The sequence below is a fragment of the Psittacula echo genome (genome assembly GCF_963264785.1).
Source record: "Psittacula echo genome assembly, chromosome: Z".
NCBI classification, from domain to species: domain Eukaryota; kingdom Metazoa; phylum Chordata; class Aves; order Psittaciformes; family Psittacidae; genus Psittacula; species Psittacula echo.
This window is the reverse complement of record NC_137742.1, coordinates 90,836,893-90,852,801: the sequence shown is the minus strand read 5'-3', so window position 1 is coordinate 90,852,801 and position 15,909 is coordinate 90,836,893. Positions and strand designations below refer to the sequence as shown.

The window sequence follows — 15,909 nt, the reverse complement described above, 5'->3', positions numbered from 1 at the left end:
AATATTTCATGGGTGAGACTGCTTTTTAGTAAACAGACATCTTTAGGTGAGCAAGACTTGAGTCCTTGGCAAACAAAGAGCTAAGTGAAAAAATACTTCAGAAATTGTCCAGGTAGATGTGGATGTGTTTGTGAACACATCAGTAATGTTGAAATGAAGAAGTGACCTGCAACATAACTCTGATCCCATTTGGAAAAGCATTAACTTGGTCGGTAGCTGCTGTGAATGACTATCCCAAGAGAAGGAGGGAAGGACATGATCACTAGCCATTTGTGCGTCCTGTTTGTGTGAGTGAGAAAGTGGGGAGGAGGGTGCAGGTTTACCAGATCCGCTCCCCAGCCAGCAACAGAGCTAGCACCTGAAAACTGTTCATGCTCTGCAAAAACAGAGACAAAGAGGGCCATCCCAAGAACTGTGGTGTCTGATTTTTGTATTGGGTAACACATGATTCTTCCTGTTGTTACGCTTTGCATTGCTGGAGGAAGCATGCTTTTTGTGCCACGGTTTGCGATAAGTCACTGCTCTCTTGGTGCCTTCAGTGTTCTTCTGTTTTCTCCCTCCACTGTCTGCCCTTGTATTGCTCCTTGTGGACAGTTGCTGGGAAGGAAAATGCTGAAGTTGCATCAACACTCTTGTGCTGATGTGTGACCTGCAGTGATTTGAATACGGAAAAAGAAAGTAAAAAAAGGGCCCAGCGCAGTGTGCCTGAAACAAATGCATCCACATGCTGTAGGGGGCAAACTGATTGGCCTCTGCTGCTTACTTGGGCTGTAGGTGGGATGGCTGTGTGCAGCAAAGTAACACCTACCTTTAGCTCCAAGCAGGCAGTGAGGATGGGGGACTTTCTGGAGGCAAGGCAGTTGTCCAGACAGCAGAAAAGGTCACTGGAACTGAAAAAGAGCTGTTGCACACTGGTGACTAACTACTGCTGATCAAAAGAGCTGGGGCCTAGGGGCAAGACTTTTTAGTTATTATCAGGACAAAGACTCAAGCCAAACTTTTAATCCCAATCTATTTTGAGAGGCATCTCAAGAAGCCTGGAGCTTTATGGCATTTGCCTATTTACTGTTGTTCCAGAAAAATAAAACCTTAGCAGCCAAACTTCAAGGGGCTTCTGAAATGCAAGAATTCTATGTGATTCTATTTCAAGTTGATAGAAAAATCAACTTGGATTTTCCTAGCTATGTAGTGCTGCTGTGCAGGCAGGGATGAACGAATCACTGGAAGGCAAAGATCATCTCCATTTCACAAACTTTTACATTATTTTAGAGATGGTCACCTCACCAGAGTATGAAATTTGAGGTGCTAACATATTTGTTTGCATGACAGTTTGCCATTAGAATGGAAAATACATTGTTGATGTGCCTTGGAAAGTAATAATAGCCTATTTAGAAAATAGGAGGAAGAATGATCTGTTTAGTGACTAGCCATATTATGAAAATGAATTATAAAAATGTATTATGAAAATATGCCTGCAGTGCAGATGTGTGAGTGAAGGCTTTTACCTGGAGGTACACTACATATTATTTATGACAAGACTGGAGACAGGAAATGAGGGAAGTCCTTGCTGCTTTGGAGGCACAAGGAATTGTGTTCTTACCCCATCAGCTGATTTGCCTCGTCTGCCCTGAATTTTCTTCTTTGCCTCGTAAAACGTTGGTCTGTGTGATGCATGTTCCCAGATTAGTTTTCCCTGTGAAGAGACTTGATTCTTTTCTAGCTACTTACCTTAAGCAAACTGCCAAAGAAAGAGGCTTCTCTGATTTTTGTAACATGATTGTTAGTGTAGCCCATGATACCATGTTTCAGCTAGTTTTATGTAAAACAGTTGGTCTCTGTAGGCTTTGTAGCAGCCTCTATAGGCTTTGTAGTGTGGTCATGTCTGTTCTGCAGTGGTTTAGTCCAGGCCAGTTCCTAAGAAAGCGTTGTGTATTGACGCAAAGCACTTTGGAGAGTTTTAACTAGCCCAGGAGAACAAAAGAGCTTCAGTCCAAGCCTAGTAGCCTAATGTAATATTGGCTTTCATATGTTTTGTGAAGTCTTACGGCTTTTCAGTAGGATATCAAGAGAGCTTGAAAATTCCTGTCTGTGGGGAGGACAGCACAGAGCAGTCAGAAATACCCAGGCTTGTGGAAGATTGTTGTATTTTTTGCTTGCAGATGAAAAATGGCTGTGCATGTGCACTAGGTCTTCCCCTAGTACATACCTAGTTAAGATTCTTTTGCGAAATCTGAGCACAGCCTTGTTCCCAGTGGCTTGAAACAGAGTAGATTTGGAAGGCTGTAGCTGTCCTGACTGATTTTCTGGAAGGAATCCTATTGTACAGGTTTTTTTATGCCTATCGCATGTCCCGTGTTTGTTCTCACATATTCATTAGGCAAATTTCTTCAGGTGACCAAACATTTTTCATGTTAATTGGCATGCAGATGGCTTTGGAACTTGCCCAGATCTGACTAAATGATATTTCTTTGTTTGGTGGACATTTCTGTAGGTTCTTAGTGCAGTTTCCAACCCCTGTGTTGGGGTTGTTTCTTATATATATCGATCTGGTTGACAAATTGTTCCTTCTCCTTTCTTATTCTTCATAACAAAATGAAGGCTTCTAAAGAAATTAGGTTGGTGTTTGTTTTTTTTTTGTTTTTTTTTTTTATTAAACAGATGATCAGATCTCCATGGTTTTATGGCAGCAGCCTAGATCCAGTCTCCACTTGGCTTGGTATGTTGCCACTGGTACTTCTTGGGAGTGCTTCTTGGCTTTTGTGGCTTGTTGCCATTTCAGGGTTACACCTCTCTAGTGGTGTGGGAACAGCAGACCTCCAAGAAACAATGACCAAAAAAAAAAGCAAAAATGGTGCTGTGATGCACAGGGCTCATGTGAGCCTTAAATATAGGAGCAGGAGTATATTACATTGATGATTTTAGTAGGGTGTAATGCCGTATCTGAGGTAGAAGCTTTTTTTCTCTCTCAAGGCTGTCTTCTATATTTTCAGAAGCTTGCTTGAAAAATTATCAGAGAAGAAGGGGGAAGGACACAAAAAGCGGTGACTTCCAACCTAGTCTGTGAAAGTTTCTTAAACAAAAGATTGTCTCCTACATGAATGGAAAGTTATGCCAGTAGTGTTTAAAAAAAAAAAAACAAACCCAACAACAAGCTGTTAAGTGTTTGTAGTGGTTTTGGAGCCAAAATACAATTCCTATGCTGATATACATGTATGTGTATTTCCGGTTTTGATTGTAAGGTGATGATTAAGAGATCATTATGTTTGTCACATGGAAAAATGTGTTTGTTTAACTAATGCATAATTGCATGATTCTCAACTAGCCAATTTTGTATGCTGAAAGTAATTTGCAATCTAAATAAATATTTAACTTGTACTGAAGGAGCACAAGTTGCTCTGGTACTTCTTAAGGGGTGTGGTAGCAGCAGCGGGACATGAGATACAAATCAGAACTAGTTCAGAGTTGAATTATTCATTTCAAAGTAGCATTTATGCAGTGTATTATAGATTCTTGATAAATCCGTACAGTACTGTTTGGAGCTTTCTTTACCTAACAGAGTTTTGAGAAGCAAGCCTATGACATTCATAATTACTTGCATATCCACAAAGATCAGCGGAAAAATGAACAAATTGATAAGGCAGCAATCTCTTTTTCATTAAAATGGATTAAACCATTGAAGAGACATGTCTCTTCAACTTGGTATCCTGTAAAACTGTTAAATATTGAGAGATAGTTCCAAGCTAACATTTGACACCTTTTTCATCTTTTGAACATTAAATAGCTGAATCACAGACACACAGTATAGTTCTGTAGAATAGAGATTGTTCTTGGTATTGTCTTTTTCGTTGACATAGAAGCATAAATTACAGAAAGCGGGCTGTGAAGTAATTTTTCTTGAATTTCAGTATAAAGTAGCCCAAGACAGGATTGCTTGTCTCTCATAATTGTGAATGTATTACTGCTTAGCAATGAACAGTTATTTTTAGAAAATGGATTTGGTTCTGCTAACTGAAAAAATAATGCTGCCTCTCACAATACCCATTATCATAAAAATTACCCTCAAAATCATATTTTTGCAAGTTTGAAGTATATTAAAGAACCTTTTTCATTGTTTTCAGTCTGAAAATACACTTTTAAAAGGGAACTGGGACAGCAAACCTATAATCTCTTCTGTATATAGTAGATCACATCAGGCAGAGTGCATACCTGCACTTACGCTCCCATGGTAAAGGATTCTTCAGGCTGTTCAGTGAGTTGTTGGCCTCTTCAGTGCATCACAGTCGTACCCTTCCCACTGTCTATAGTGTGTTGTCTTTGTTACTGAAAGAGACTGAGTAAAATACTTGCCACTGATAGTCTCGCCTTCAGAAAAAACTGGCCTATACTCAAGTAATTCTGCAGACACCTGTATGACTTGGAAAATGCATTAGGGCATGATCTGAATGTTTCCGTTTGTTCTTGGCATCTCCTTTACTTTACGTGTCAGTCATTTCCACGTTGCATTTGCACATCTTTGCAAGAGCATTACTATGCACAGCAGATGTATGAGTACCAGAAGAATTTTTTTTTTTTTTCAGGTGAGAAATGGGAGGCCTTTTATTATGAAGAAAAGCTCAGTAATGACCAGTATAGGTGAGATATTAGGTGTACCATTAACTATACACAGGAAAGAAGTATTGAAAGATGTCTTATTTCAGTTTTTAATACGTATGGGAGTTTACTTTGAATAAAAATAATAAAATAATCTTTTCTGGTTTTGTGATTAGTCCAAGTTTGTGATAAACTCTGGGCATTAGGTTGTAGTTACTCATTTTGCTGCAAAGTTAACTTTTTTGTCCAGTCTCACTATTGGCATATCTGATTTTATCTGCTCGGCCATTAGTAATTAGGTAGTATGCTGATGTTTGGCTCTATTTACATAGGCTAAATCACTCAGTATGGCTTGTGAAACTTTTTCCTTTACACCACTTCTGGTTGTAGAGTGAATGCAGTCTCAACACGTGTGTCTGGTTAAATGTTTTGCCTTTTGAGAGTAAGGATTTGCCTTTTCTGCAAGTCTTTTAGTGGGTTCTTTTTCCCCAAAGCAATAACCTTGGGCACCATGGTGATGGCAGTGAAGTGGCAAAAAAGCTGTTGTGCTGCTATCAAGTTTTATTAAAACTTCTTCTGAAATCCTGTTTTTCATGCTTCCCTCCATCCCATCCCCCTGCTTTCTTTTTGTTTTACATGTCTTGGCATTGAGTGAACTGTATTCGTGAATCTATTTGAAAGACATTGGTCATTAGTAATTAACAATACAGTTCATTCCTTAATGTTCATTGTTAATAGAACACACTTATTGCCTTGGAAACACTATTAATTAGAGTTGAATGAAGTATACAGAACTAGATGTTAACTATCTTTTTTCATTTAAAAAAGAGTTTAGTGAATCTTGTTGTGAACAGCTGTATTCTTTTCTCTTTTTCTATGCCTTTTAATTAAAGTGTGAAACAAAAAGTATTTCTTAATTTTTAAGATGTACTGAAGAAGAATACAATATAATGTGATTAAACTTCCATATATATACACATGTGGAGGCATGCGGATCACTTCAGAAGAGTTAGTTATACAACACGCTCATGGAAACTCAGTCATTTGCTCAAAAGGCAGCAAAACAGAGCTAGTATGGTTTTGATATGAAAATGTTTCAGCTGTTAGAGCAGGGCAAAGTTAGTGTGTGCAGGGCAGGCACTGGTGAGCACTACCTGAGCCCTGCTCCTGTATCTGCCAGGCACCATTGCCCACTGATAGGGCTGTTGGGCTCCCACCCTGCCAGCAAGAGACTGGTTGCTCACTGGCTAGAGCTTTTGAATAGGAAGTTTAAGGAATGTAGTTTGCCTTTTTTTCAGTTGATGATGCTGTGTCTCAGCAGAGTTCATCCTGGGAAGTGAGATTCAAGCTTATGGAAAGGAGTTATAGACTTGCAAAATTATAATTAAAAAAAACACACACCAAAACCTCTTTTCTTCACAAATACAGGTTGGTGATGATTTGCCTGTGGTTGTGGGGAGGCTAACTCTACTGCTTCTTCTTGCATTGGAAATCTGAAGTTAATGCTCCTGAGAAGTAGAACCAGAGAACGTGAGTTACTCAGCGTGCCTGAAAACTCCGGAGGCAGCAGCTAAAAGGCAAACCTTCTCTTTGAAGCACTGGCTTCAGCTGTGTCTTACTCTGTGCACTGGTAACTGAGAGCAATAGCAGCTAACCTGGGAAAAAATGCCAGCTAAAGGTAAATACTTCTTCAATGAAACTGATGACTGTAGGATGTCAGACCCACTCTGTGAGAAGTACCGCTATACGAGCCAGCAGCATCCACTCCTCCTACTGCTGCTTTTCATTGCAATCATCTTCTGGACTACTCTAATTATAATCTTTTTTACCACTGAGGTGAGTATACCTTTTTCTTTGTGTTTGATATTTACAAAGATGATAAGTCACTATAAAGGCACACGAAACACTTAGCTAAATAATTTTTTGAACTGCATGGTATCAAAGTTGCAGTGTTGAAAGAAATCAAGTAATTATGTATATAATGTTGTGTATGTTTTGAAGGGACAGGGAAGAGAGGAGACTGTGTTTATAGGCACATGCAGTTACTATAAGTATTGTTCTTGTCTTCCTGTATGTTATGAAAAAATCATAATCTATGCTAAATGGTAGCTATGATAGTAAATTAGTAATAAAGGGACCAAGGAAGGAACAAGAACATAAGTTAAAATGTATTTAATTTCTCATATTTTGTTTTTTAGAGTCAGCTAAGAAATGTGAAATAATATAGTGATTCATTGGTTATGAATTCTTGAGGTGATTTTTTTTTTTTTTTTGTTTTTATTTAAGCATTTGTAGATATTAATTCAAACACAACGGGGATCTCCCAGTACAATGGGTGACCCATTGAATCAATAATTAGTAAAGAATAGGGATCCTGTAGGCACAGAAAAGATGCAGCTTAAAGAATTCGTTGTGGCATAGTATAAACTTTCTGTAAAGAAATTTAGCGTCCAAGCCAGTCCATTTGACAGCTGTTGAAAAGAGGAATTGATTTAAAGATAATATTATAAAAGGTAATAAGGAAGCTGTTCTAATCCTTCACTGTCTTCTAAAACTGCTCTCCAAATACTGTGCTTCATGATAAAGTGCCTTTAAGTCTCTCTTTAGCAATGAATCTAATCTTACTGATTGCACTTGTATCCCTTTTAGCTTTTGTTATCTTAAAAAAGGAAAAAAAAAGTAGCAATACTATTTCTATGTAAGAAGTCATCTCTTGTAAAACTTTGGAAAAAAGCTGTTGAACAACTTTTTAGGAAAGCTTGAACTCCTCAAATGCTTTAATGTGGGTACACCTGCATTGTACAATATAGTATAGTTAGACGTTAGCTTAAAAGACAAACCCGCTAATTTTGGAAATAATAATGATGGAACTGGGGTAGACTGGGTATCTAATAATAGTATTTGTTATATTATCTCTGTGTGTGTGAATATGAGGAAGTGCTAATGCTGCTACAGTTAGACTACTTAGGAACTCAGGTTAGCATATTCTAAAGCTATCTAAGCTGTTTCCAGGACAGTACAGTATAGCTTTTTTTTTTTTTTTTTCTGAAGGGGACATTTAGACAAATTATAACACTTTGTTTTCCTTTTGCAGGAAGCACATAATCATCCTGCCTTCATTATTGCAGTATGTGCTGCTCTTGTCATATTTGCAGTCATGTACCTACTTTTATGTATTGAATCCCTGTTTCAGAGGTGGCTGACGCTATTTGGAGTTATGATTTGGGTTTGCTTCTTAATTGTAGGATATGTATCACTTTTTGAAAGAGAAAATGATTACCAACTGTGGGAACAGGTGTGTATATTTTGTTTACTCAGGTACTTACCTGAAACTTCCAGTCAGTATATATGAATGTGTTTTGTGGGCTTTATTTTTTCTGAATATTATAATTGCATAATAATTTTTTGTGAGATTTAGATTCATGTTCCTAAATTGGTTTTATTAGTTTATTTTAGTAAATTTTAGTTTGCATTCTTTATTATAATGAAATACAGTTCAGCTGAGAAAATTGGATCACTGCATAAATTCGTGTAGGATTTGCATCTTTAAGTTATAATTAAATTGTATTTTTATTGAAGTATTTTTCTGAATCTTAATTACTCTGAATTAATCTTTGAGAGAATTTTTTGTGAATAATACTTGTTTTGTTAATTTATAGGGTCGAAGTGGTGTTCAAGAAATGTATAAAGGAGTCTAGAGCTGGGTGTGCCCTAGGGAGCCTGTTTTCAAATCAGTGGGAGAGGTGAACAATGAGAATTAGTGACACATCCTGGCATAGCTGGGTGTGGCTAAAGGCCATTGCTCAGTATCTCTGATCAGAAGACAGGCGATATCATGATGCCAAAAATACCATAATCTGTAGGAAACTCCTCCTAAGATCGCATAATGTAAACAGAAGAGTTTTTAATGAAATAAAAATTAGTTTTTATCTTGTTTTACTGACTCTTCGCCTTTTTATTGCAAGTAGCGAAAGATATAACTTATCAGTTAAAACAACCAAAATCTGATTTGTATTATGGCCTAGAGCCAGCACTGTGTATTTACAGTTGCTGTTCAGTATTTTTTAACTTAAAGAAGAACCTATTACTTTAGGAAAAAAATAAAATTCAGTGTTCTTAACAAACACATAATGAAGCAAGATTTGGTTTTGCTGCTTTCAGTACTGCAAGCCAATGTCTTGTGTTGTTGTCATGTGGTAATAATCCATTAGTATTGATGTAAAGTTTAAAATATAAGGAGACGTTAGATTAGAAAGTAGAACTAAGCAGGGGCACTTCAGACTTTTATCTTAAGTTATGAATTTATCACTAATTAAAGCTATTACTTAAAAGCAGGTATGACCTTTGCTTGTCCATGCTTATAAAACTGTTACACAGTGTTTAGAACATTGTGTGATAGGGCTTGTACATATGGCAGAAAAGGTATTTTTCAGTCCAGCTAAAATAGTAAAGATCATAGAATCATGGAATGGTTTGGATTGGAATGAACATGAAAAGATAACTTTGGTTGAATGAAAACTCTTACTTTCTTGTTTGCCTGTTTATTGTTGTCCCAATAAAGCTATAAATTCTGGCAAAACTTTTAAATGCAAACTGGGCCTTGAAACTTCCTTAAAAAAAGCTCATGTCTGGAATGACACAAGTTGAGTCACAGTGATGAGATGGAGCTGAGCCAGGAAGGCTGCAATATTCTGATTGGGGTTGTTAATTTCAGTATATATGGGCTAAACACTATAGCAAAGCTCTAAGTATGGATTTAAGTTTTATAGAACCTTCCATCTGTTCCCTACCAGTTTAGCAGACCTTTGTGCATTTTGTAAAATCTGTGCAGCTAAATATGTAGTTAGTGGCAATAGCGATTATTGTGTCAGCAATGGGAAGTATTGGTTGGATTTTTTGATTTTTATCAAATACGGAGTAAATATATATGTGTGATTGGGTGGTATTAACATTAGAATAATAACTTGGAGAAGGTAAGAAGTCTGATTCTATTCAATATTGCTATCCTTGCAACACACTGTTCCTGGTATGGGATGTACAAAATGCATCTTCAGCTGTAATGAATAAATTAAGGATGGAAGGGCAAGGACAACTGAAAAACTTAAAGGTGATATGTCATGTTAAACTGTCTTACCTATGAATCTATAGCTGCTAATTCTCTCCAAGCTTTTAGGACTACCACTGTACTTACGGTTTTAATTGTGCTTTTGGAAATGTCAATATTTAATTGTTCATTAATTGTTTCATTTAATGAGCAAGAATCCTGCTACTTTCCTCCTTGTTCTGTAGTGATTTTTGTCAGGCTCCTCATATCATGTATGTGTGATTATTTTCCTTTTTGTTTCTTTTTTTTCTTTCTTTCTGTCTTTCTTTCCAAAGGTGCCATTTTTTCTATTCATAATCTTCACAGTTTATACCATGCTACCCTTTGGGATGCGAGGTGCTGTCATAATTAGCGTTCTTTCTGCTCTTTCCCATATTATTGTTCTGAGCATTATGGTAAGCATGACTTCTCAAGAAAATAAGGAATCCATTCTATTTCAGGTAAGGAAATATTCCTTGTTAAGTAATTAAAAACCCTAGTCTTATTACTATTTGATATTGGCATAACTATCCTGTTTAAATAAGTTCCAAGCTTCCACATGGATCTTTCAGATTCATGCATTTGGAGGTTGGGCCCAATATGGTTTTCAAGCTTTTCATAAAATTGCAGTTATTTTAATCTAGAATGAATTTTGGTTTTCTGACCTAAGTGGAAGAAGAAGAATTATTATTTTAATTTCTTTATTAAGTTACTCAAAATATGTCAGACTTTGTCACAACCATTCTTCCAAGTCTGTGCTGTTTCAAATGGGTCTATCTAATTTCACCTGGCACTGCCTGCTGGGTGGATCAAAAGGGCTTTTCTGCCCTGGGGGGTCAGTAGGACCTGGAAGTGCCACTCTGTGATTTTTTAATAAGTTTCACCAACACATATTAGTATGGTGTGTTGAAAGGAGCACTCCAGCTCTTTTGATGCAAGTGTGTGTCAGGCTTCACGCAGCACACTGATGCATGAGTGTGTTTGATGCAGGTTTCTGCCTGTATCAAACACTCGTGCCTGCAAATAAATGCTAACTGATACAGCAGAATTTTCTGTTTCATTATACTACTGTATGTTTGGACAGGAATGTCTGTGACTGTGCAAATTAGCTGATATCCCCTGGTGCATCTTGGCTAATTGCAACACTGTGTTTTGGTGTGTGACAGGGTAAATTGCATGCGGCTTGGGGTAGATAGTTTTTCAGGGACTATCATATATGTTAGTGAAGTATCAATGACTGTTCTGCAGTAGATAAATATTTTTCTTCTTGTGCAGCTATTTGCCAATGCCGTCATTTTCCTTTGTGGTAACTTGATGGGTGCATTTCACAAACGCCAAATGCAGGTTGCTTCGTGGGATTTGTATAGATACACCTTAAAGTGCATTCAGGTCCGAATGAAACTGAAGATTGAAAAGAGGCAACAAGTGAGTGAACTAATTCATATTATGAATTGTTTGTTTTAATTTCTAAGGTCTGTATAATTTTATAACGTTGGTGACTAATGCATGTTGAAAGGGTTGGTCCAATCTTTGGGATACCCACCTAGTGTCAAAAACAAAAGTTGTGCCATTTGTAACAAAAGAAGGAAGTTAAAGGGAGGAAGCTGTTCTCTGTGGCTTGGCTATATGAAAATCACCATATTTGTAACAGGAATGTAATTTCCAGTTATTTTAAGTACTTTTTTCGGAGTGTAAAATGTTACTGGGACTGGCCCAAGGTAACTTAAAAGAACATGCCCTTAATGCCCTGAAAAATACTTGTAATTTCAACAGTTAATTTCATGGTTCCCTTGGTCACATTTTTTTTGTTTTATTTGTTCTTGTATTTTCTTGTCTCACAAACTATTTTTCTTTTACTAGAAGAAAATTGGAGCCTAAGGCAGAAAAAGAACTGTGTAATACATTACTGCATTTGAGTATGAAATTGTTTATTTCCGTAAACTCCAGTGGTTTTTAAAGAATGAGCAAGGAACATAATTTTCTTACCAAGGAAGGATTGTAAAGAAGAATCAAAGCTGAAACTAAGGGTGCCTTTCCTCTTTTATCCTGGTATAAATAGGGTTAAGAACAGCAGCCCTAGAAGGCTGATATGTACTGAGTTCTCTACCCACAAGTTATTAGATAAAAGGAAGGGGCTGAAAAGTGACTGACAGGATCAAATTGAAAGGAAGAAAATGCCGCAGTGCTAATGGGATCTGTCCTCTGATGCTAATCTTGTGAGATGAGAGGACAAATCTGCATGAAAGTCCTGGCAGAATATCTCCAAACAGCAGCCAGGGAAGCATCTGATCAGCTTATACAAGCACCGTGCTCTCATTCTTTGGGTGATGTGGTAACTTGCATGTTTTTTATGATTGCTTGTTTGAAGTGTAGATATGGTTACTTGGATAGCTTGCTTTCATCTGTGTTGTACTTTGTCAGACAATTTTGAGTCTCCTTATTGTCACTCAGTTTTTCTCTGTGAAGTTGATGTGAGAAATGCAGTTCAGTGTTCACCAGCACTTCCTTGAAAACTGTGTAATGTGTGAGCCTCAAATGGCCCTGTTGCAGTCATTGAGCTGTGCTGTCAGTTTAAATTGCACCCCAGGGTTGACTCTCCTAGTATTAAAATGCTAGAGGAAGAGAAGGAGGTGTTTCTGTTTCTGGGGGCGGTATCAAACTGAATTGTCGTGTATATGTAGTGTAGGGCAGTACCTGATGCTCAAGGGCTCCCACTGTGATCCTAAGGCATTTCATTTTAGTGGCAGGCACTGGTTAAGTAATGTGGGCAGCTTACTGCCCTCTGAATGCTGCTGTATTGGGTATTCAAGAAAAGGGGACAGAAAAAGGAAAAGATTTGGTCCAAGAGGATAGCATTTTACTCAGTTACACAATGTGTTGACCTTGCTGGCGATGTGGTCTGAAAAAGTTCCTGCTTGTAGCTACTCCATGTAACATTTCCTCTTCTTTGGTGACTGTCTCTGAGGCAGAGCCCTTCCTGAGTTGAAAGTACTCTCTTTTTGTCTTCCTCTTCTGCCCAGCAGCTTAGTAGGGTTGTCTTTTGAAGAAAATACTTTTAAGCCAAAGCCAGTGTAAAACAGTGCACTGGACAGTCAAACAATGTAAGTGGGTTTTGAAGAGTTTGTATTGTCACTTAGTTCAAAAGACTTTCTTTCAGTGGCTTCAGTTCCTTTAAGCCATAGCATGTTGTCGACACTTTGATATCTGTTGCTGCTTTTCCAGCATTTGAGAATTCACCAGGGTTTTTAATACTGCATAGTTTTCATTACAAATTATAAGCTTTTACCAGAAGCTTTATCTGACAATGCTAACATAACACTGAGATTGGTGGGCAAAATAAGTGTTCATTTATCCTGAGATTGTAGTACTGAATACTGAATTTTTGTGTGTGTCGTGGTTACAGAGATATGTCATATCTAGGTTACAAGGAACAAAAGAAAAAATAAAAAGGCAACAACCTTACTCAACTGTAGGATCTGTGATTTTTACAACAGAAATGTGAAAGTCTTTTCCGGGAACCCTGACATACATTACTCAAAAGCTATTTGAAAGGCATCTCTTTTTTTCTATTCCTCCTTGCAGTCACTGAAATCCTGCAGTTTCGAATTTACTGTATTGAGAATTTTGCATCATTAATTTTTATTTTTTTTTCCTCTCTTCTCCTTTTAGGAAAATTTGCTTTTATCCATACTGCCGGCTCATATCTCTATGGAAATGAAGCTAGCGATCATAGAGCGGCTAAAGGAAACTAACGATAATAGGCAAATGCATGACAATAACTTCCATAGTCTATACGTGAAAAGGCACCAAAATGTTAGGTAAGTACAAAGTCTAGAAGTAATTGTATTAAGCTGCCGATTCTTAACAATGTATATGGTCCAGTCAAATTAAAATTTGGAAGTAGGCTTTATGGCTGAATATGCTTTTTTTTCTGTTGTGGGAAGGTAACATGTAGTGAACTGATGTGCTGTCTTCTAATCAGTTGAGATACTTGAATCCTTTTTTCTGGAGTTGTTTTCCAAGGAGAGAGATGCTTTCTATTAAATGCACTGTAATATTTAAGCTGATTGTGGAATAGACATATCTTCATTTTTCTATTATACTGATTTTCCCTTTTGTTCCTGTCTAGCATTCTTTATGCAGACATTGTAGGATTTACTCGCCTTGCCAGTGACTGCTCTCCTAAGGAACTAGTAGTGATGCTCAATGAACTTTTTGGAAAGTTTGATCAGATTGCAAAGGTAGGTGTTGCAGTTTGTTGTGCAGCAGGGATAAAGGACACCATTGAGAAAAATTGTCTTTTCCACAAGACAGAAGGCAATTGATGTTAGTGCTTCTGAAGTTGGGAAGGGAAGACTGTTTTAGCTTTAAAGCTAACTAGCAAAATCACATTACAGCAAAATTTTTATCAGAATTAGGAGATTTAGCAATCTGTTATTGTAATTCTAATTCTGGAGGTTTATTTGTGTTGTTCAGGGAATTGTGTGATCGCAAGAAATAATTGTAACAGGTCTGGAAGAGGTACTGTACAGAAGCTCTATTGAGGAGCTTTGCTGTATTCAGTTAGAAGGATTGTTGGCAGTATAAATGGAGAACTCTTAGACACACATTTACATTCATAAATTCAGTTATACTGCATCAGACCAAGGAGTTCTTTACTCAGGAGTAATAATTAGTAATGGGCGCTTACAGGAAAATATAAGAATGGGAAGTCGATTAAAATGGCCCCTATGAAGAGATACCCCTACTACTGACCCTTTAGGCTGGCAATAGTTCTTCCAAGTGCTGCTTGAAGTTAACTTCTTTGCAGCTGTAATTGCAAACTTTGTTTTTGAGTTCTCACATTACAGGGACTGTATCATATACTTGTTTACATGATTTGACTCTGTGTGATGATTTCTGTTATTCCCTAAATCTGATCCTAATCCTAGGTGTATGTTCCATCATAGCCATTGATTTTTTTATTAGTATTATGAGGCAAATATGGCTTTAGGAAAATAAACACTGTGTTTTGTTGTGTTTTGTGTGAAAAAAAAAAAAAAGAAACCCAAACCAACCCAAATTATGCTTCTAGAAATCTAACATTGGTAAAGCATAAGTCGAGACTGAGTTACTAGCTATCAAAATTTCCCATGGTTTAAAGATGTTGCTTTGATTTAATAATTTACTGTATTTGTATATACTCAGTGTAAATTAGAAAACTAATGGACTCGAAAAATCTTGAGTTTGTGAAATTCTAGAAATTCTTCAGAAAAAGTGGAAAAATTCCAAAAACATTAATGTAGTGGAGGAGTGAAATAGCTTTAATTAAACCTTTGTGGATGTCATTGAATAAATTCTTAAATATATCACTGATTGAAACCTGCCTAAAAACCTAGTTAACAGTTTTGACTAAGTGACATTGCTAAACTTTGTATGTATATGAATTTGGTGGTTGTTAAAACTACTGTAAACAGTTACTGTAACAAAAGTACTGGCTAATTAGAGAGTCATACTAAATATTGTATTGTTGTGAAGCAGCTATTCAGAACACACAGAATAGGCCATGTCATCTAATTCACCACAAGCTTTATATGTCAGAGTAGAAGTAGAGGTTACACATATTTGGTAATTTTTTGCAGCTGTTTTTCAGACATAAAAATATAAAAGATTCTAGATTTTGAGTGATGCGATTCATTTTCTCCTGTCAGCAAATTGTAGTTTTAAAAAGGTCTGGATTTAATGAGTCAAGGTCTTTTGCAGCTCTGTGGTTGAATGTAAGAATATATTCCTGCTTTTTGAGCTATTTTTGTTCCGCTGGGGAGTGTTCTCAGTCATCTTTTCCATACTGTAAAAATGTTGTGGGCTCTGGCTTACCTAGTAAAAGTTGATGGCTAACCTGGACACCAAGCCGAATGCTGAAGTCTAACAGTTCTAATCTAGGGCTGGGTTCCCTTGCTGATTATGTAAGCTTGTTGCTTGCTGCAATGCTCAGAACCTACTGGAGGGTGTAAGACTGTGCAGAATGATGGACATTCTCTTAGGGCTTTGACTGATGAGGGAGAACAGCTGTTTGGTGATTTGTCAGTGATTTGGGCAGATTTTTGAGTTGATTGAAGAGTTGCTGGGCCAGTCCTACAGCAGGAGGAGTTGGGCAGCTGAAGGTGTGAGCTGGCTCAAATGAAACCATCTCTACTCATCAGTCAAACACTATATAACCTTGCAGAATTAGCCCTGGCTTGCTTGCAACTTTTGTA

General features: G+C 37.2%; 1 protein-coding gene across 1 annotated transcript in view; it reads left to right on the top strand.

Moving 5' to 3' along the window:
• Positions 1–6,255: 6,255 nt before the first annotated feature.
• Positions 6,256–15,909, top strand: part of ADCY7 (adenylate cyclase 7) — a gene marked incomplete at its 5' end in the record, with an annotated part of 34,268 nt that continues 24,614 nt past the window's right edge. The window contains 6 exons of the mRNA XM_080637099.1: positions 6,256–6,426; positions 7,685–7,885; positions 9,970–10,134; positions 10,949–11,098; positions 13,343–13,491; positions 13,803–13,914. Coding sequence (XP_080493225.1) covers positions 6,256–6,426; positions 7,685–7,885; positions 9,970–10,134; positions 10,949–11,098; positions 13,343–13,491; positions 13,803–13,914 — 948 coding nt within the window. The remainder of the gene's footprint in view (positions 6,427–7,684; positions 7,886–9,969; positions 10,135–10,948; positions 11,099–13,342; positions 13,492–13,802; positions 13,915–15,909) is intronic.